This window comes from Gracilinanus agilis, chromosome 5 (assembly GCF_016433145.1).
Source record: "Gracilinanus agilis isolate LMUSP501 chromosome 5, AgileGrace, whole genome shotgun sequence".
Taxonomy (NCBI): domain Eukaryota; kingdom Metazoa; phylum Chordata; class Mammalia; order Didelphimorphia; family Didelphidae; genus Gracilinanus; species Gracilinanus agilis.
Genome location: NC_058134.1, coordinates 122,365,618 through 122,389,043, shown reverse-complemented (window position 1 = coordinate 122,389,043; position 23,426 = coordinate 122,365,618). Strand labels below are relative to the sequence as shown.

The following is a 23,426-nucleotide window of genomic DNA, read 5'->3' as shown; positions in this document are numbered from 1 at the left end:
TTTGACATGTGTTAGCTATGTGACCACATGGACAAGTCATTGACTCTTCTGAACCTATACTTCATCATTTGCAGAATAGGGATCATATATGTAATACTACATAATGTTGCTGTTATAAAGCTCATTTACAGTGCTTTGCAAACTTTATATTACTATATAAATACCAATTTTTATTTTGTCACCTTTTTGTTTAATGATTAGGTTCAGTATTTGTTATTTTCTTTTCAAAATATCTTGAGACTCAATCTTCCAAAAGACCCATATGTACAAAAATATTAGGGTAGCTTTTTGTGGTGGCAAAGAATTAGAAACTAAAGGATTGCCCATCAAATAGAAAGGAGCTGAACAAGTATGGTATATGAATGTAATGACATATTTTGCCATAAGAAAAACAAAAGGGGTAATTTCAGAGAAATCTGGGAAAACTTGTATGAACTGATGCTAAGTGAGCAGAACTAGTAGAACAATTTATTCAGTGACAACAACTTTGAAAGACTTAAGAACTCTGATCAGCACAATGACTAGCCATGATTTCAGAGAACCAGTAATGAGGTATGCTACCTACCATCTGACGGAGACCTGATAGATTCAGGATACAGAATGAGGCAAATATTTTTGTACATGACCAGTAATGGAATTTGTTTTGCTTTACTGTGTTACAAAAGCGTTTGTTGGTTTTTTTTTTCCTTTCTCAACAGGAAAAGGAGAGGATGTAAGAGGGAAAGAAAACAAAATACTTGTTCATCAAAAAAATAATTAAAAAAGAATCTGTCTTTCAAGGCTATCAAAATTATACATTTCCTTCCAGGAAGGAAATGTATATTACAAAGAAGTTATCATCAAAATTAAATTTAGTATAAGCTTAAAAGAAATAGAAAAATTGACTAGTGAAATAGATTAGGTACACAAGACTTAGAAGAAACTGAATATTATAGCATAATGGTTAGTAAATCCAAGGATTCCAACTATTATGATAAAGACTCACTATTTGACAAAAACTGCAAGGAAACTTCCAATGCAGCCTAGCATAAATGATTTTTAGACAACATCTCACTCCTTAAATCCAAAAACTTCCATTTGCATACATGACCTAGATATAAAGTTTCTTATCACAAACAAATTATAGTCCCATTTAGTTACTGTTTCTGCTGACCTGAGAACCAGCCTAACTAAATGTCCAGAGGCCCATGTAGAGAAGCCATACACAGTCACTGTAGAAACTGAAGGGTGCCATATCAAACTGAGGACTTTTTTTGTTTTTTTCTTTGTTTCATGATATGACATTAGTATACTTTTAACCTATTAGCCATGGAATTCTCCATACTTAACTGGTTTGTACCCTGAAAAATAAACATGGTTACTGCACTTGAAACTTTTACCCCATAGTAGAACTTGACAGTCTTTACTTCACTAACATCCGTGTATGAGAATCCAGGGTCTCTTGGATCTCAGAATGAGGCATCAGAATAGGGATTTTTAGAGGAGTAGAAGTGTATATATATATATATATATAGATATATAGAAAGCCTCTCCCTGAGGGTATCTATTGCATCTCACTAAAATTTGATTCACCTCTGTAACTTATTTCTTATTTATTTTATGGTTAGATTTATTTTAGGTCTGAGAGGGAGCAAATTGTGGTCTGCCACTAATAGAATTTTATTGTCTTATTTCTTTTCTGTAACTCCTTTAACTTTTCCTTTAAGAATTTAGTTCTTAAATTCTTAAATTTCCTTTAAGAATTTTAGCAAACATGGCTAAGTGACTTGCCCAAGGTCACACACAGCTAGGAAGTGATTGAGTTCCGATTTGCACCCAGTTCCCCTCAACTACAGGCTTGGCTCTATATCCACTCTGCTACCTAGCTGCCTATGTTAACTTTTAGTAAAATATGTTTTCCTTGTTTATTTCTTTTAATTTAGTCTTTTTTTTTTTTTTTGCTTTTGCTGTGTCTAAAATCATGATTGCTACCCCTGCCTTTTTTACTTCTACTAAAGCCTAATGGATTCTGCTCCAGCCCTTTATTTTAACCACATGAGTATCTTCCTGTTTCATATGTGTTTGTTGTAAATAACATCTTTTTGGATTCTGGCTGCTAATCTATTTTGCAGTGTTTTTCCATTATATGGGTGAATCCAACTCATTCACATTCAGTTATAATTGCTAAATATTTTCCTCCATCCTAATGTCTAATACTTTTTCTTCTCATTTTTCCTCTTTATGAGGCTGTTTTGCTTCTGGCCCTTACCTCCCTTAATCAACTCATCCTCTTATTCCCACCCGCTCCATTTCTCCTTTGCCTCCTACTTCCCTATTGAGTAAAATGAATTTTTGTACTCAACTTTGTATGTATATTTTCCTCTCCCTTAACCATTTTAGAAAAAAAAATAAGGTTCAGGTGTCACTTGCTCTTCCTCTCACCTCCTCTGTTATATAAACTCTTCCTTGTGTGACCCATTTATGCAAGATAATAGTCCCTATTCTTTCCTTTCCCCTCTCTTTCAGGACATTCCTCTACATTTTTCTTTTGAGACCATCTAAACATAATAAGAACATACCTAGGGCCTCAGTCTAAATTAGACTCCTTCTACAAGTCTTAGTGATATAAGGGGTTACCTGTATCACTGTTTTTTTGTTTTGTTTTGTTTTGTTTTGTTTTAAACCCTTGTACTTCGGTGTATTGTCTCATAGGTGGAAGATTGGTAAGGGTGGGCAATGGGGGTCAAGTGACTTGCCCAGGGTCACACAGCTGGGAAGTGGCTGAGGCCGGGTTTGAACCTAGGACCTCCTGTCTCTAGGCCTGACTCTCACTCCACTGAGCTACCCAGCTGCCCCTGTATCACTGTTTTTGAATGTCAGATTTTCTTCTCTGGCCTACTCATCAAGGAATGATTGAAAATACTCTATTTCATTAAAAGCATTTTTTTTCCCATGCAGGATTATATTTATTTTTGCTGGTGTAAGATATTTTTAATTCTAGATTCTTTGCCTCTTGTAATATCATATTCTAAGCTCTCCATTTCTTTATACCAGTGACTGCTAAATCTTATGAGATCTTAACTATGGCTCTGTGGGCCTTAAATTCTTTCTGGAGACATAATATTTTTAACTTGACCTAGAAGCTCTGGATTTTGGCTATAACATTCTTGGGAGGTTTCATTTTGTGATTTCTTTCAGGAGCTGACAAGTGGATCCTTTCAATTTCTACATTGGCTTCTTCTAAGATATATGGGTGGTTTTATGATTTCTTATAATATAATGTCTAGGATCTTTTTTTTTTTTCAATTCAATTCATGGCTTTTAGGTGTCCAATGGTTCTTAAACTCCTTAATCGTTTTTTTTTTTTTTTTGGGTTGGTTGCTATGAAATAATTCACATTTTTTCCCTTCAGTTTTTAAACTTTGTTTTATTATTTCTTGATGTTTCACAGAGTTATTAGCTTCTGTTTGATGAAATTCTCATTTTCATTGAAATCTTTTCTTCAGTAAGGTTTTGTATTTCTTTTACCAAGTAGCTAATTCTCTTTTTATCTTTCTTCCATAGATTTAATTTCTCATCCCTCACTGCCTTTTTTTTTTTTAACTCTTCCTTTCTCATTTGGTTTTAATTTTGGATTTTTTTGCTTTTAAAAACAACCTTTAACTTCTAGGAATTCTTGTGTGCTTGTGTCCAGTCTTATTTTTTTGAGATATTGCTTTTCCATGTTTTCAAAATATTGTCTTCCTCTGTGTTTATGTCCTGAATTTCTCTATACCCTTAGTAGCTTGCTCTTTCTAGCCAGTTTCTTTTTCTTTTTTCTTTTTTTTTTTTGCTCATTCTTCCAGCCTACTTTTTGATTTTGAACTTCAAGTTAGTTCTGGGTTTTGCTTACTTCTGGAAGATATGTCTGGATTGAGCTTCTGTTCTTTTATATCTTCTGGTGCTTTCATAACTCAAGTTATGCAGGCTAATGTGCCTTCAAGTTTTCAGTGCTCCCAAAGTGGTGTGCTCCAGGAAAAAGTCTAATTGTTGCCCTCTAGGTCTCACCACTGCATGTTTTCTGGTTTGGGTTTGTTGGTTTGTGCATGGACGAGTTTCGGTCTGGATTCAGTCACTGTTAGGCCACTGGGAGGTTCTGTAACTCGGTCTGGGACATTCTTGTACTGTTTATTCCATTACAGACTTATATGTTGAGCTAAAGGCCAGAACTGAGTTACCCTTCTGTTTCTGGGCTCAGAGTCACACAGCTGCATTTTAATTTTTATTATTTAAATTTTATTTGAAAAATTTTCCCCCATGGTTACATGATTCATGTTATCTCCTTCCCCTTTTCCCTCCCCCCCTCCCAGAGTTGACAAGCAATTCCACTGGGTTATGCATGGATTATCACTCAAAACCTATTTCCATATCATTCATTTTTGTAATAGTGTAATCTTTTAAAAACAAAATCCCAAATCACATACTCATATAAACAAGTGATAAATCATATGTTCTCTTTTGCATTTCTTCTCCAACAGTTCTTTCTTTAGCAGTGGATAGCATTCATTCTCATAAGTCTCAAAATTGTCCTGGATCATTGCATTGCTATTAGTAGCAGAGTCAATCACATTTGATCATCCCACAATGTTACAGTCTCTGTGTATACAATGTTTTCCTGGTTCTGCTCATTTCATGCTGCATCAGTTCATGGAGGTTTTTCCAGTTCTTTCATTACTTATAGCACAATAGTATTCCATCATCATCATGTGTCACAATTTGTTCAGTCATTCCCCAATCAAGGGAGACCCCTTCGTTTTCAAATTTTTTGCCACCACAAAGAGCACAGCTATAAATATTTTTGTACAAACAGGTCCATCCCCATTTTTTTTATCTCTTTGGGATACAAACCTAGTAGTGGTATTGCTGGATCAAAGGGCAGGCATTCTTTTAAAGCCCTTTGCACATAATTCCAAATTGCCTTCCAGAATTGTTGGATTAATTCACAACTCCACCAATAATATACAGCAACATTTTTAGAACAGAACTTGTTCTGTGCTCAGTATTTATCTGGGCCCTATCCTCACTTGCAGTTGCTCCTGTCTATCCTGGATCTATCACTCAGAACTAGGTATTGGGTAACAGAACTGCAAGATGCTACCTGTTCTAGCCCCCTGTCCTGGTATTTCCTGGCCTGATACTGTCATATCCCATTTTCCATCCCTGAGCTCTAGAATGCTCTCTCCCACTGCCCTCATGTGCACATGCACCTGGCCAGCCCCATTGCCTTCAATCTGTAGACCTTTCTGTCTGTCTCCTTCTCACTCTGACATTTTCTTGGCTTTCCCAATCAGAATTTGATGTGGCATATTTCCTAGGTTGTATGGAGGAGGTATGCTGGGAAGCTAGGCAAAAATGTTTCATTTCACTCTGCCATCTTGATTCCATCCCCACTGGATCTGTCAAAGATGGTATAGTATGATTAAAAAACTGCCTCATATTCTTTATGTAAAGGAGAATGATATTTAGAACAAAGCTTGTTTGGTTTCAACATACACATATTTAACACACTGAAAGAAAAAAGTTAGTCGTGGTCGGCTACTCCCAAGTTTGGAACAGGCCTCTGTGACTATAGTGTGGTCTCATATTATGGAGAAAATATCTTCACGCTGGCAAATTGCCAGCGATAGCACTGGTTAAGGACATGGAAAGAGGGGTAAGGAGATTTTGGGACAAACCTGTAGCTCTACATTCCAAGGTTATTGTGCTGAAATTAAATCTTACTTTGTACTAAATGTAGTGTAGAACTTTGTTTTCACATTTGATATGCAAAACTTCATTGGAATGCATTATCATGAGTGATGGTCTCTAATGCTATATAACTGACAGCTTTCAGACTCTTTCCTTTGTGGTAATTAAAAGGCCTCAGAGGGGTGGCCAAACATAGAATTTTAACCATCCTATAACCTTTTAAATCTCATTCAATATTTTTAATACTCTCATAGTTATTATTGCCAATGAAAGCTTTAGACGACTGAAAAAAACCTAAGGACTTTACAATTTTAAAAGAATGGTGTTCCCTTCTTTTGATAAAAAGTTGAAACTGGCAAAAGTATAGCAAATCAGTGACCATCCAGTGTTCCTTTTTTTGGAGCAGTGTAACCTTTATAACATTTCCTCTTTCCACATATCCAATTAAAGTTTTCGTTACCAAAAGGCATTTAAGTGCTTAGTTCCACATGAGGCTACATTCTAGGCTATACAAAATGAATTCAGCAGCAGATAAATACTGACAGTTGAAAAGATATAAACATAAAAATAAAAACATTATACTTGATTAAATAGAGACTGTATTTTAATCATATACATGTCATTGGTCAGTGCATTTTAGGAGGGCAGATTAGAAGGAATATTGTATATTTATGTATATAGAGAAAAAAGCATTTGTTTACATAAATAAACACAAGTACATGTAGAATAGATACAAGATACATTTAGGGGAGGAGAGTACCAGCAACTGGGGAGATCAGGAAAGATCTGACATAGTTGAAGGTGGTCCTTGAGCAGAGTTTTGAAGAAAACAAAGGATTTTCAAAGACAAAAGTGATACCAGAGTTGGGTCCACATCTGGGGGCCAGCCATTGCATAAGCATGGAGTTGGAAGATGGAACGTCAGGTATAGAAACAGCAAGAAGGACTGTCCAGGCGGACCACAGTGTCTGCGATAGATGGTGGTAAAGTAGTTTGGAGCCAAGTTTGGAAGGAGTTTACCAACTAAACTAAGGAGCTTATATTTGATCCAGTAGGCAATAGAAGAACCCATTGGAATTTACTAAGCAGGGGAGTAATATGGTCAGACATGCTCTTTAGAAAAATCACCCTTGCCCAGCTATATTGAGGATGGGTTGGGGAAGAGAGGGAAAAACTTAAGATAGGGATATTTATCAAGATATATGGGGGGGGGGGGCAGCTGGGTAGCTCAGTGGATTGAGAGCCAGGCCTAGAGACGGGAGGTCCTAGGTTCAAATCTGGCCTTAGACACTTCCCAGCTGTGTGACCCTGGGAAAGTCACTTGACCCCCATTGCCTACCCTTACCACTCTTCTGCCTTGGAGCCAATACACAGTATTGACTCCAAGACGGAAGGTAAGGGTTTAAAAAAAAAAGATATATAGGGATATTTATCAAGACATTGAACAGTAGTCCAAATGGAAGGTGATGAGTATCAAAATTAGGGTGTAAGCATCTAAGTAGAGAAAAGGGGACAGATATAAGAGATGTTGTGGAGGTAGAATTGACAAAATTTGGCAACTTGAATGGATATATGGAGTTAGGGAAAATGAAGAGTTAAATGGGCCTTGAGATTGGGGGACTGAAAGAAGTAGAGTGGGATTAGGAGAAAAGAAAATGAGTTCAGTTTTGGACCTGATGAGTTTGAGCTGCCTATGAGACATTGAGTTTGAAGTATCTGATACACAGTTGCCAGATGTACATATAGAGGTTGAGAGAGAAAGACCAGGGCTGGACATATATATAGGATTGGAAATCATCTGCATAGAGATGATATTTAAACCCTTGGGAGCTGATGAGATGGATACCAAGGAAAAGAGTGTAGAGAAGGAGTCGAAAAGGGCCCAGGGCAGAGCTTAGGGGGACATCCACTGTGTGGAGGCATGATCTAAATTATGACATAGAAAGGAGACTGAAGAAGAATGATCAGAAATAGAAAATGTGATTGGTAGGTTTGAGGGGCAGTCAGGATTACATTGCCTTCCAAGAATTTCACACATAGAATGCAAACATAATGCTCCTTGAGGATACAGATTGTTCCATTTTTATCTTTTTATTCTGGAGCACAATGCCTGGGACATAGCAGGCACTCCATAAATTCATGCTGAGTTGAAATGAATTGAACTTGTCTGTGAAGGAAAGGAGAAAGACGGGATAGTAGCTTGAGTATCTTGAAGATTAGTGTAAACGATGTGTCTAAAGGGAAGAAGTCAGTTAAAATGACATCAAATAGTGATATCAAAAGATAAGAGAGAAAGTACATTGCAGGTAGAAGGGCTTATCCTATTGAGAAGGAAAATGATCATTCTTTAAAGGTAGAAAATAGTCAGAGTTGAAGTGAAAGGTTATGGAAGCACTTTTATCACACCCAAGATTTTAAGATAGTCACCTATCTGTCCATGCAAACTGAGGGAAATAGTATCACAGATAATGTTGTATAGACTATAATAAATGCATGTGTGCTTACACACACACACACACACACACACACACACACACACACACAGCTCTAGAAGACAACCTGGAAATTCACAATTATGAAATAAAACAATTAAACCATTGTCTGAATTCTAATTATATACTTCTTCATTCTGCCTTCCTTACTCAACTCATTCCTCTTTCCCTCCATATTTGGGACATGGTAGCATCTCTATTTTACGACTAGGATTAGTTCAGACTCCTTTCTCTGCTGTTTAAATGGTTCATTCCTTCAATAAGAGCATTGAAAGCAAATGCCTAGTCTGACATAAAGTGGAACTTTTTTTTTTTTTTTTTTAGAAACCTGCTCTCTGATGGTTTGGGATGGAATCACTGAGGCTAAATTTCAGAATGCCCTGTCTGATTTCTTTTAATCCGGGTTGCCTAAGGCAGGATAGATTGGTATAATAGACCCTTTAAACCTGTTCTGGCCCCTTAAAATGCCAATTAAAGAAAGTCTTCGTGATTAGGCTTTAACTTTGCTGTTCCTGTTGATTGTCTCCCCAGTGGATTAAATACAAACCTACCGTAACAAGTTCCTTGAGTAGCCTGTGCCTCTGAAACTCTCTAGGACCAGTAATTAATCAATCTGGTAATGAGAAGTACAATATAGAATCCTGGGAAAGAGTCATTTAACTCTTTCCCCCCTTGGCAGTGAGCTTTTCTTTGTTCTCACTGCTTATTACGGAGGTCCAACACTACTGATTGGGTGACCTGTTTAAAAGTGGGTGGAATCCAAGACATTTACAGGAATAGTGTGTTATGTTTGCCTTTATGAATATGAATATTACATTTATGTCTTTATGAATTCATGTTCAAAAAAAGTTCTTCCTTCCAAAGTTTTTGACACTGTCCTATGGTTCAAAATCAAAAACTAATATTTTATCAGTGGAAATGACATTAAAGAAGGGATATCAACATCTGCTTTGCTGCTGCTTCCTAAAAATCATGGGACCTTTACCCATTTGCATTACCTTCCTCGTTAGAATGTGAGCTCCTTGAGAGCAAGGACTGTCTTTTCTATTTGTATTGCTACAATTTAGCCCATGGTGCTTTTTTTACATAATAGACACTTAATAAATTATTTTCATCTATTCAGTCAGTCAGTAAATATTTATTAAGGACCTACTCTGTGCCACACACTGTGCTCTATCATCTTATTTGATTCACACACCAACCCTATGAGGTAGCTGCTATTATCTTTCTCATTTTACAGCTGAGGAAACCAAGACACAGAGGGGTTGAGTGACTTTCCTGGAGTCACACAGCTAGTTAGGATCAGAGGTAGGATTTGAACTCAAGTCTTCTAACTACAGGTGCAGAGGTCTATCTACTGTACCACAGCTGCCTGAGATACAGAAGGTAGTTTCTTCCCTTGAGAAATTCAGATTCTAATGAGAGACACAAGCAAACAAATATGTACAACCTATACACAAAGAAAATATGAAATAATTTTAAAAGGGATGTCACCAGAATTAAGAGGGATTTGGAAAAGCTTCCTGTAAAAGATAGGATTTTAGCTGAAGTTTGAAGGAAGCCGGGACAGCCAGTGAGAAGAGTTTGAAAAGGGAAAGCATTCTAAACACAAGGGGCAGCCAGAGAAAATGCATGGAACTAAGAGATAGAGTGTCTTATTTGTAGTCTGTTATAAAGTAAGTTGTTAGAACACTGGAAAGGGTGTGTGTGTGTGTGTGTGTGTGTGTGTGTGTGTGTGTGTGTGTGGTGGTGGTGGTGGTGGTGGTGGTGGTGGTAACAGGTTATGAAGGGCTTCAAAAGCAATACAGAGAACTTAATATTTGATTTGGATCCCAAAGGCCATGGGGAACCACTGGAGTGGTTGGACCATTCTTTCCTTCATTCATGGTGCCCTTAGCAAATGACATTTTGCATTAGAAAATATTTTTAAATTCTCTTAGTAAACAGGGCAGTTTTCTGTAATTTGTTGTTGACTTACAGAAAAATTAGGGTCTCTTTGGTTATTCCAAATTGATTCTGGCTTAGATACTGTTCTGTTCCTAACTTGTGGGACCTTGCTTATTTGTCTTTCTGTATTTATTCTATCTGTATTATATGTGGGCTTCTTGTCCTCCCAATTAGAATGTAAGCTTCTTGTGAGTCTGGGTTGTTTGATTCTTTGTTCTTGGCTCCCTATTGCCCAATAGAGTGCCTGGCACAGAGTTGACACTTAATCAGTGTATGTTGATGAATTGATAATTGCCCTGGCCTGAAAGATTGCATTCTAGAATCTGAAAGAGCTCCTCCATATGATTTTTAAATAATTGTGGAAAAAAGAAGTGTCATGAGAACAGAGAAGAGTCTCTGATTTCCTAAAAAAGAAGCAAGTAGATTAAATTGAATTTTAGGCTGGTCTGGTCATTTTAATTCTTGGGAAAACTTCAGAACAGATTATCATACATATGTTTGTAAGCATCTAGAAAGGAAAGTAGTGATCACTAGCTGCCAGCCTGGGCTCATTAAATACAAGTCCTGCCAGATTAATTCATTTCCTCTTTGCCATGAAAAACTCTTCTTAGGAAGCACATTATATACAATATGCCTGGATTTTTTTTTCAGTAAGATATTGAACAAAGGCTTTGAACAGTATTCTTATTGGTAAAGTGGAAGGATGTGAACTAGATGGTTTCTAGAGAGGTTGAACAAGTGGCCCTACATACTATTGGATAGAAATCATGCACTAATATATTAAAGGGCTTCAAGTCTGGACCAATTTTGTTCATCATTTTTAGCAATCTTCATAGGATTTTAGCTCCTGAGATGAAAAGGACCTCAGAGGCTATCTAGTCCAACTTCCTTGTTTTACAGATGAGAAAAATGAGACCTAGGGAATGGAAGAGATTTGCTTAAGGTTGCACATGTATTGGTCAAATGTGGGATTTGAACTCAGGCCCTTTGTTTCTGCTATGCCTCCCGGTGATTGGAATGGAATCAGAGATGAAATCCTTATCAATAGATTTGTTGATGACATGACTCTGGTAGAGAGTCAATATGTTGTCTTAAAAAATAAAGATCCAAAAATCTATCAAGAGACTGGAAAAGTAGGTCAAACCTAATAGGAAATTTAATAGGGATTTATTAGAGGGTCTATCCTTTAATTAAAAAAAAATAAGAAAATCAACCCTATAAGAGAATGAAGGGAGCACTTAATATAAAAAAGATTTATGAGGTTTTCAAGCCAACAGTATTGCTGAAATACAAACAGTGGGATATGGTAGACAAGTAAGCAAAGTTGGTCTTATGCTATATTAATAGAAGAAAGTGTCTAAAACAAGGAAGATGATATCCTCTCTAAACTCTGACATACATAATCAGACCACATCTGCAGTATTATGTTCATTTCTGGCTGCCACATTTGAGGATCATTTTTGGCAAAAAATACTTGGCCCCTCTTGTACTTGTTCTCCATTCTCATCAGGACTTCTAATCCCTGTACTCCTCAGTACTTCCTGAGGCCTTTGCTCCTGCTCTGACTTCACTTTCCTCCCTCTTCAACCTCAAATCAATAGTTAGCCATTTCAACACTGTGGTATCCTATGCTTTTGAATCCTTTACCCCCTTGTGCTGTCACTGCTTTTATCTATGACCAGTTCTCAGCCCTGAATTACATCCATCTGCTTCCTCTTCTCTTGTTTGTGAGTCACCAAAAGAAGCCAGAAGAAATCTAAATTAACTGCTTCATCATAAATTTGCATTCTCTAATCTCTGCTTGCCCAAGCTGATAGAGCTAGTGTCAGAGACAGAATTCAAATCAATATTCTCTTGACTTCAAATCCAGGTCTCTTAATCCTGGACCACAGTGTCTCCTTACTAAGTCCAGGGTCAGCTATCTCATGGTATAAATCAAGGACAAATGTTATATGGTAGAAAATGCAGAAGATCCTTAGAGCCAAAAGATTTGGAGATTGTTTCTATATCCTTGAGCAATATCCTTGAGCAAATCACTTTGCCTGTCAAAATGTCGCTATTCTCACTATGTGATGGAATTAGGATAGATTAGCCCTAAAGTCCCTTTTAGCACTAAATCTGAGATCCTTTCTGTGTCATGAGTTCTAATTCTAATTTCCTAATTGACTTGCTTTTTGTGTTTTTCCCTTTAGATGATTCGTTTGTTTTTTCCTTTAGGAAAAATGGCATTGTTTTCCTCATCACCTCTTTTCAATGAGACAAGGAACTCTAGATTTGTTTTGGAAAATAGGAATAACACATCTGAAACAATTAGAGAAAATACTCAATAGTCTGTCATTGAATATTCAGCTCTCTGGTCACAGACTAGGTACTCTAAGAGAGTAGACATTAGTAAGGGCTGGAGTAGTCAGGAAAGGCTCTGTGAACTTCAACTGAGCCTTAAAGGATTGTTGGGATTTAAATGGGTATAGGAAAGGGCATTCCAAGTAGCATGACATAAAAAGGCATGGATCAAGGAATGAGCAGGGCACATTCATGTAACAGGAAAGGTAGTCAAGCTGACCAGAGCAGAGTTTGGATAGTTAAATCCAGGTCAGATCACGTGAGGCCTTCAGACAAGAAGTTTTAGACAAAGAAGTAACCCTAGGTTCTTAGAGGTAGACTAGACTGGCAGACCTCGTCAAACTAGAAATGCTTCAGATTCAAGCCTTCCATTAGACTAGACTGGAAAGGGCACGACTACTTAGAATCCCTGTGAATGCCTAGACAAAAATTCCCTTCCCTGGCTACCATCCTCAATGTATTTATTTCCCTAATAGAATATAGACTCCTTGAAGCACTTTTTTATTTCCATCTCCAGCAACTACTACATACATAGCATATAGTATTTGCTTGATAAATGTTTTTTGATTGATTGATTGACTGGTATGCCTGTCCTTGAAGAACCATCCTAGCTAAATTCAAAGAGGGTCATCACTAAGAAGGTGAAGTTGAAAAGATCTGAGTTTAGATTTCGCTTCAGATACTTAACTAGTCATTTAACCTCTGATTTTCTTTATCTGTAAATTAAGTGTAACAATAGCACCTAACTCCCACAGTTGTTGTATCATATAAAATAATATATTTAAAGTGCTTTGTAAACTTAAAAAAAAAATTTTTTTTAAACCCTTACTTTCCGTCTTGGAGTCAATACTGTGTATTGGCTCCTAAGTGGAAGAGTGGTAAGAGTGGGCAATGGGGGTCAAGTGACTTGCCCAGGGTCACACAGCTGGGAAGTGTCTGAGGCCAGGTTTGAACCCAGGACCTCCGTTCTCTAAGCCTGGCTCTCAATCCACTGGGCTACCCAGCTGCCCCCTGCTCTGTAAACTTTAAAAGTGCTGCATAATAACTGTTATTACTATCTGAAGAACAAAAGTTCCCAACTTGTGATATAAAAAGCTTGTCAAGGAAAGCTGGGCATCAGGAATGTATGGTAAGTAACTATACTATCTTATTTATCACTTTTATTTCCTCTGTGCATATCCATGGTAAATTCTAGAACTGATTACCTTTTATATTGAGTAAAGATTATAGAAAGATTTACTGAAAGATAAGGATTACAAGGGTCAAAAATGTTTGGGGACTCTTGCCCTGGAAACCAATAAGATAATATGACACCCAGGAGTCAGGAAGGATACAAGTACCAGCTTAGAGGTCTTAATAAATATAATTTGAATATACTATACTGAACTACCATACTTAGAAGTTAAGTTCTTTTGGGGGCTTTAATCTTCAGTTGAATTTCTTGAAAATATTCAACCTTTTCTTTTAGTTTATCACGATTTCCTATCAAAGCATAGTACTTAATGACCATAGTAACCTAGTGTTTGATAAACCCAAAGATCCAAGCTTTTAGGGGAAGAACTCACTATTTGACAAAAACCTCTGGCAAAATTAGGGAACGGTATGGCAGAAACTAGGCATAGGCCAACATTCATACCACATACCAAGATAAAAGTCAAAATGGATACTTGAATCTAGAAATAAAATGTGTTACCATAAACAAGTCAAGGGAAATTGGCAAAGTTTGTCTGTTGGATTTATGGATAATAAGGGAAGAATTGGTGACCAAAGAATTTATAGAGAACATAACATGTTCTCTATAAATGGTATTCTTCTAAAAAATGGTATAAATTTGATAATATCAAATTAAAAGGTTTTTTCACCAACAAAACCAATGCAACCAAGATTAGAAGCAAAATAAACTGGGGGAGAGGAAATTTATAGCAAGTCTCTGACAAAGGCTTCATTTATCAAATATATAGAGAGAACTGAGGCAAATTTATAAGAACGCAGAGCATTCCACAATTGATAAATGGTCAAAGGATATGAACAGGCAGTTTTCAGATAAAGAAAATAAGACTATCTAAAATCATATGGAAAAATGCTCCAAATCATTATTGATTAGAGAAAGACAAATTAAAACACTCTGAGATATCGCCTCAAAAGGAAAATGATAAATGTTGGTGGGGATATGAGAAAATTGGGACAATAATACACTATTGGTGGGACTGTGAACTGATACATTCATTCTGTAGAGTATCATGGAATTATGTCCAAAGTGCTATAAAATTATACATACCTCTTGACCCAGCAATACCATTACTGGGTCTGTATGGCAAAGAGATCAGGGATAAGGGAAAAAGACCTACTTAGATAAAAATATTTTTAGTAGCTCTCTTGTAGTGGCAAAGACCTGGAAATTTAAGGAGTGTCTGGGGAATGGATTAATAAATTGCGGTATATAATTGTAATGGAATTCTGTCATGCCCTAAGAAATGAGGGCCAGAATGAGTTCAGAAAAACCTAGAAAGACTTATATGAACTGATGCAAACTGAACTGAGCAGAACCAGGAAAACAGTATATACCATAACAAATATAGGATGATCAACTGTGAATGACTAAATTATTATCGGCAAAACAAGGTCTCAAGATAATCCCAAGGGACTCATGATTTAAAAAAAAAATGCTATTCATAGCCAAAGAATTGGCTGGAGTATGGTTGCAGATCAAGGCATATCATCTTTCACTTTTATTTCCTTCATGAATCATATGTGATCTATGTCCTTCTGTCATAGCCTGGGAATATGGAAATATTTATTGCATGAAAGCATGGATATAACTTACTGTACAGACCTTTTACTGCCTCCAAGAGGAAAGGAGAGAATCTGAATCTCAAAATGTCAGAAAACAACTGTAAAAAATTGTAATTGAAAAAAAAACAATTTAAAAAAAAGTGTAAAAAGGGGCAGCTGGGTAGCTCAGTGGAGTGAGAGTCAGGCCTAGAGACAGGAGGTCCTAGGTTCAAACCCGGCCTCAGCCACTTCCCAGCTGTGTGACCCTGGGCAAGTCACTTGACCCCCATTGCCCACCCTTACCAAACTTCCACCTATGAGACAATACACCGAAGTACAATGGTTAAAAAAAAAAAAAGTGTAAAAAAAGAGATTTCCTTAAGTGTTCTTGAGTAGTGAAACCACAGAAATAAAGTTTTCTTCAGACTTAAAAGAGGAGAGTTCTCTGGATTTACTACATCTGAGGGGATGAGGGGAGACCCAAACATTATTTCTGTTTTATTTTTCTTTTGGAAAAAAAATATACAAAGTTAGTCCATTTAATACAGGCAGGGTTTAAGCCTTTTGTTTCTCTCTGAATTTGAACGAGGAAAAGGCATTTTCCAGAGTGTTCAGGGTAGAAGATAGACATGACTTTGAGATGCTCTTTCTTAAAATAACCAGAGAAGTGACCTCATGGGCCAGTTGATAGCTTGGATTTGCAAATGGATATAGTCCTGTTTGCCTGCTGCTTGACGCCATAGAGCCAAATATATACAGGAGTATGTTGTGTCATATCCTATAGAGAAAATATATCTTGTAGAGGTGGGGGCTTATTGACAGAGGTGAATAGGCAATGCTTGGCACAGAAACTAGAAAGAAAAAGGATTTCATTGCCAACTGGAGCCCCTTGTTATGGCTATAATCAGTGTTAAATAAGTGTTTTTTTTTCTTTAAATAATCCTTACCTTCTGTGTTAAAATCAATACTAAATGTCCATCCTAAGGCACAAGAGTGGTAAAGGCCGCCAGGCAATTGGAGTTAAGTTACTTGTCTGGGGTCACAAGCTAGGAAGTGTCTGAGGCCAGATTTGAGCCCAGATCCTTCCAACTCCAGGCCTGGTGCTCTACCCAACTACCTAGTTGACCCTAATTATTCCTTTTTTTAATATGAATTCTCTATGACTAGTATAGGCAGTAATGCATCCTGTCTGGTAACTAGTACTCGACTATTTCCATTTCTACCTTACATATGAACCTCTGTGCTTAGACCTGACACTTAAAAGCTTCTTCCTGTTTTGTTGCTTTTGTTGGCTCTGAAATGCAAGAGCATTTCCTTTGACTGCCTTTAGTGGTATGTCTGCTTGTCTTTGGAACCAAAGCTAAGGAGGAAGGATAATTCTTACCTGGTAAATACTTGTTACAAACGTATCATCAGCCAATTAAGAAATTTTACAAAATAATCATACTCTCATTAAACTTTAGTTCCTTGGTAGGCCTGGGTGTTGAAGGGGAAGAAATGATGATAGATTCTTTGTATTTTGTAATATTTCTGGTCTAGCACTTATTCATGAAATAAATCTGATTGTACTCTACACTATAATTGCATGCTATTTTCATTTTATGTTGTATTTGAGTCCTTCTAATGTCTTATAGGAACTTAGAAAAATGTCTTTTTTAAGACACTCTTGCTAATGGTCTGCTTTTTCTAACTTTTTACCTATGACTTTCTAAAACTAGATTTTTTGAAAGCTAGTTATTGGTTCCAAAGAATGACCCTGTTCCCTTGACTTTGTTTTGCCACTCTGCTGCCCTTTGTGGTATTAGTTACTTCACTTTATGGTAACTTTAGGGGCAAAATAAGCCATAGTTCCAAGAGTATCTTGAGAGAAAAATCCTTTTCCCAGACAGATGCTCTTAATAATAGAGGAACAGGATCAGGAAATGTAACCAAGAACATAATTTCCTAGCATTAATTTTTTCCAGTTATCTGTAAAGCTATAGTTTCTTATTAGTCCTCTTTGGGATCTTGCAGGGTCTTCTAAGATTGCTCTTTAATTTCATGGTTTATGGGTACAAAGGTAGAGGAATCAAGTCTAGTACAAAGCAGTCTCAAATCTCTTCATGCCTTCTAATTGTTATCTCTTTTCTAGGCTCAGCTCCGGGCATTCATCCCAGAAATGCTAAAATACTCCACAGGCCGTGGGAAGCCAGGATGGGGGAAGGAGAGTTGTAAACCGATATGGTGGCCAGAGGACATCCCATGGGCAAATGTCCGAAGTGATGTCCGAACAGAAGAACAGAAACAGAGAGTGAGTGTTCCCTGAGACTGAGCTGTTTCAAGAATGTATCATTTGTAAAAATGGGTATCACCCTTTTCCCCCCCAAAATCAGTTGGAGCAGCATAAACCGAATAAAAGACAAATTGGCCCACTTAAACTAAACTCAATTTGTCTCAACACTTTTCCTTTTCACTCTGCTTGGTTAAAGGCCTCAGACAGGGGTGCTACCACTTAAGGACAGTTTTAATTTTATGTAGTGCTGGAAAGAAAGATTATATTAGCTGGGAGTAAAGGTAGCATTCACTTCACAGACTTGAATATTTCCTCAATCCTCACTATCTTTATTGTTGACTAACAAGTGGTTTCTCTGCCACTTGTGTGGAGTGAATTATTGGTAAGCCTACCCATGCTCTTACTAGCTCAGAAACTTCCATTTATTGGAAAATAGAGGGGGCAAATAGTTGGTAAGGTTTATTAGCCAACGTCTCCCTTTTTAGCATATTCATTTTTCGTTCATTTTATAAATTTCTTGGGAATATCTATTTGGATGCCCATAAAGCTTCCTGTCTTCAGGATGTTTGACAGATAACAAAGATGGTAATAGTTTAAACTTGTATGTAATACTTTAAAGTTGAAAAAATACATTCTCTGCACCATTATTTAATGACGATAATTATGGAGTGGTTGTGGTCCATTAGAAGGGGTTCTGGCCCTGGAATCAGAGTTTCTTCACTGTTTCCTGCCTATGTGATCTGGAGCAGACCATTCAGCCTCTGATGGCCACAGTTCCTTTAACTGTAAAATGACACTTTTGTGCTTTGAGGTCCCTCTCAGCTCTTAAACTCTTCTCCTAATAGCTCATATCTCTGTAGCTCATTGATGTCTATGGCGCTGTGAGTCTGTAACATTATTGTTTCATTTCACAAATGAAGAAAAATAAAACTCCTAGCGGTAAGGTGTTTTGTTTTCAGATGATGCACCGCTGGTATGAGGCAGGGCCAGCCATAGAACCCACCTGGAGCTAAAGTAGAGCAGTGGCTCTACTTTAAGAACACCATGAAATCAGAGGAAGCTAGTCCCGGGTCTTTTAGAGGAAGGCATTATTGATTTGGTTCTAAACACCTGCCCTCGGTTTGTAGAGACGAAGCTCAGAGGGGGGGCTTTGGCTTGGTTGGATGAGCGGCAGCAGCCTGAACAGTGGTGTGTGTCCTCTGCATTTTATACATTGCTACATGTTATGTTACTTTCTGTATTACATTACTGTGTGTAAGGTTACTTTCTGGCCCTCTGGGGACAGGTGTCTTGGACCCAGGCACTACGGACTATAGTCAAAAACTGCTATAAACAACACGGGCGAGAAGACTTGTTGTATGCTTTTGAAGATCAGCAAACACAACAACAGGCCACGACAACGCATAGTATAGCACACCTGGTACCCTCGCAGACTGTAGTCCAGACCTTTAGCAATCCTGACGGCACCGTCTCACTTATCCAGGTGGGTCTGACATTTTCATCTCTCAGTGTTTGGTTTCAGAGACGGTTCCTTAGCATTTCAGAATGGAGAGGCTGCTCTTGGCCCAAAGCTGTTGTGTGTCCTTTATCTAACTTCTAAAGACAAAAGAATCTTCACTTTAATTTATCAGATATTTATTAGACATCAATTATATGCAAAGCAGTGTGTTGGTTCTTGGGTATATAAAGATAGAAGAGACACATTCCCTGCACTCAGAACTCTTGTAATGGACGTGTAATGAAAACTCTTCCTGTACGCCAGACAGGCAGCAAGTATTGGTCAAGTGCTTCCTCTGTGCCAGGCACCAAGGTGGCTCTAGGGTAAGAGGGCCACTGAGTTATGGCCACAAAGGCCTTGGTGTCAGAGGCGGAGCTGGCAGTGGAATGATACATATTGTTGCAGAACATTTTATACTTTTTTTTTTTAACCCTTACCTTCTGTCTTAGAGTCAATACTATGTATTGGTTCCAAAGCAGAAGAGTGGTAAGGGTAGGCAATGGGGGTCAAGTGACTTGCCCAGAGTCACACAGCTAGGAAGTGTCTGAGGCCAGGTTTGAACCCAGGACCTCTAGGCCTGGCTCTCAATCCACTGAGCCACTCAGCTGCCCCCATTTTATACTTTTTTCAGGACTCTAGTCATTTATCAAAACTAGGGCTTTTTTCAGATATGGAATTTTAAATGGTTTACTTTTTCTGTCAGTCCTCTTTTCCTGGGGTGGGAAAATTGAACTTAGGATTTGGGATTTTGAGATATAGTTTAAGGGATAATCTGCTATTTTATTTGCAAGTCAAGCAAACTATTCAATGTAATGCCATCTAAGAGAGCTAAATTTTAGTTTAAATAAACCAAGCACTTTGGAGGAAGGAGTTTTCTTTTCATTGATTGCTTTTTTTGTCTTTACTTAGGTTGGTACAGGAGCAACAGTAGCCACTCTGGCTGATGCTTCTGAATTACCTACCACTGTCACTGTTGCCCAAGTGAATTACTCTGCTGTGACTGATGGAGAGGTAAGAATTTACACTTATGTCTGTGTGTATTCTCATATAGCTAGGGAAGGGAAAGTGCTCTGTAGATGAGTAACATTCATGTTCCTTACATCTTTAGCAGAAGCACCAAACCTCAAGTTTCTTAAAGGCTTTTGTTTTATAAGACACAAATCATATCTATGTGTAGTAACGTGTGATCAGATAAGTAAATGTAGACACTCACATATATATATAATATCTTTCTCTGTGGACATCAAAACATTTTACCTTTGTAATCTATTAGGAAAGATAGATTCATTGAAAATATAAGCAAATTTAATCATCAGGGAAGGAGAACATAGTTTCTTTAAGAGGGAATTATGTCTCACTAGGTCTACTAGAGTAGCTCTTTGCCTAAGGATATAATTTACTTAAGATTTTTTAAAGCCTTTGGACAAAGTTTCACATTAGAATCTTACTCCAATTTTTTTTTTTTATTGTGGGATTTGTTAAGGGATAGAGAATTGGCTCAAAACTAAGAAACAGCAGATATAGAGATAAACAATCAATTCAGGATAAGAAATGTCAACAATGGGATCAGTGTTAGGCCTAGTCTTGATCTTTTTATAAGTGATGTGGAAGAAATAGTACTTGCTAAAAGTTTCCTATTTGTACATGACTGTAAACTCTCTCAGGTAATGAAATGCCAAACTTAAAGGACAAACTATAGGAAACCCTTGCATAAAAATGGAAGTTGAAGTTCATGCATGTCAGTAGAACAGAGATGGACTGTATGTGTATCTTGTCCAAGACCATAGCTAAGTTCAGAGGAGGTCATTACAAGATTGTTGGCCTCAAGGTGATGGATGTTTTGGCCACAGCAACTCTCAGACTATTTATTAAGTTGTAAATGTGTGAAAGTCATATCTATTCCAGATCTGTCTCAACCATAGACCTTTGGGGTTTGAGAACCTCACATCTTAATGAGTGAGAAATTTGGCTTAGGTAAGTGAGTCAGTTTCAAAGTAGGAGCTCCAACCCAAAGGGTTGGAAGAGAGAGGGAAGAGATAAGAAAAAGGAATATAATGAAGGAAAGTTGGTCTGTGATTTTTATTATGAACAAGTACCTTGGAAGAACATTTTTAAAATTTTCTTAATTTATTTTTTTTTGCATGATTCGTGTTTTTACTTTCCCTCCCCCCCACCCCCCATAGCGAATGCGCATTTCCATTGGTTTTAACTGTGTCATCATTCAAGACTTATTTACATATTGATAGTTGCTTTTGTGTGGTCTTTTCAAATGTGCATTCCCAATTATGTCCCCATCAATCATGTCCCATGTGTTCAAGCAGTTGCTTTTCTTCTGTGTTTCCTCTCCTGCAGTTCTTCCTCTGAATGTGGGTAGCATCTTTACCATAAATCCCTCAGAATTGTCCTGGGTCATTGCATTGCTGCTGGTACAGAAGTCCATTACATTCGATTTTACCATAGTATATCAGTCTCTGTGTACAATGTTCTTCTGGCTCTGCTCCTTTCACTCAGCATCAATTCCTGGAGGTCTTTCCAGTTCACCTGGAATTCCTCCAGTTTATTATTCCTTTGAGCACAATAGTATTCCATCACCCGCATATACCACAATTTGTTCAGCCATTCCCCAATTGAAGGACATACCCTTGTTTTCCAGTTTTTTGCCACCACAAAAAGGGCGGCTATAAATATTTTTGTGCAAGTCTTTTTATCTATGATCTCTTTGGGGTACAAACCCAACAATGCTATGGCTGGATCGAAGGGCAGGAAGTCTTTTAGAGCTCTTTGGGCACAGTTTGGAAGAACATTTTAAGAGGTATGGAGAAGCTTAAAATCTATTCTCTGCTGATCTTCACCAATAAACATGCATACATTTCTACCCCGTCATAATTAGTATATAATTCCATGTGTTCTGCTTTTTTCAACTTAATATCATTCAATATAAATTTGTCTAGGTACTGGAAAATGGAATATAATCCATATTCTTGTCATTTTCCATGACTACATTGTCACATTTCTTATTTTGCTTGGCTAATTGCTTCTTAGTTCTCCACTCATCAGAGATCACTCTGCTCTTGATATTTAGTTGCATTCTTGAAAAGGGTTTTTGGGGGGGCACTCTTATCTATCTCCCTCTAGATGATTTGGCCTCCTGAATCAATTATTGAACACTAAGTGAGTACTCATTCTGTCCTTAGTACCATCCTTAATGTTATGGGGAGATGGAAAGGAATAGAAGACTATTCCTGCCATTCTTAGAGCACTAGATAACTGCACATAAAAGTCTTCATATAAGCTTATAAATGATAATAGTATAGTATAATTTATATACAAAGTTTCACAAATTATTTTTTAGAAATTTCAGTGTTGGTGTAAGTTTATAAATATAGATTGGCTCATTTTATGGATGAGAAGATTAAGGTCCAGAGTCCACAGCTAGCTACTGGTAAAGTTGTAACTAGAATGAAAGGCCCTTGACCTCTATCCAAGGCTCTTTCCACTGTAATACACTGGTGATGCTCACTATTCTTATACTAAATCTCTGATCAGTGTTAATTCTCAATAAGTTGCATGAATTAGATATGATTATTTTAAAGTTATAGAGAAAAGATTCAAAATGGCAGCATTAAAAATTATATTCAGGTAGCATAAATAGCATTTATAGTGTTACCTGAAAAGGGAAACTATAACAAAGAACAATGTCATTGGAGATATAAGTTAGTAGCTCAGTACTGAGTACTAACTCAGGCACTCACTGACTACATGTGTTTGAGACAGAAATTATCAGAATACTTGTTTAATTGGAGGATATGTAAATTGAAGGGAAAGCATGTTGATGCATAATTTAATTCTTAAAAATTAACAAAAGCTAGCTGTGACTATTTTTTATATTTTCTTGCATAAAATCTGTGCTGTAATGAATGTTCTAACATGATTTTATATAGCACAGATTGGCTATAACACACTCTGGCTGTTAGTGTGCCAATAATTGCACAGGGCTAGCCCTCAGGAGGGAACAAGTGCAAAGAGATGGTTGAGAACAGAGGAGCAGAACAAAGATTAAGAGAGGAGAGTTTAATGGCAATAGGTGGCAGCACTGCACAGTTTAGCATGCTGCCTAGCAGCAGGATTGTTTTGCTCTAAAGCAAAACAAACTGTCTGAGTGAAGCTAAACTCCTGAAATCTGCTTTATGGCTGTGAAGTAAATTTCACAGATTTCTCAGGCTTGCTAACTTCCTTGCCTTCCAGTTTTTTAACATTGGAAGGGACCTAGTCTGACCCATACACTGCAAAGAATCCCTAGTACAATATACCTAACAAGTGATTACCTAGCCTCTGTTTGAAGACCTCCAAGGAAGAAGAACTTACTGGGTCCTAAGGCAAGGCATTCCACTTATGA

At 37.4% G+C, this 23,426-nt stretch overlaps 1 protein-coding gene across 1 annotated transcript in view; it reads left to right on the top strand.

Annotated features, from left to right (window-relative positions):
* NRF1 (nuclear respiratory factor 1) overlaps nt 1-23,426 on the top strand; it is a 134,247-nt gene that overhangs the window by 76,015 nt on the left and 34,806 nt on the right. Inside the window, exons 6-8 of the mRNA XM_044677387.1 lie at nt 17,392-17,550; nt 18,818-19,015; nt 19,940-20,041. Coding sequence (XP_044533322.1) covers nt 17,392-17,550; nt 18,818-19,015; nt 19,940-20,041 — 459 coding nt within the window. The remainder of the gene's footprint in view (nt 1-17,391; nt 17,551-18,817; nt 19,016-19,939; nt 20,042-23,426) is intronic.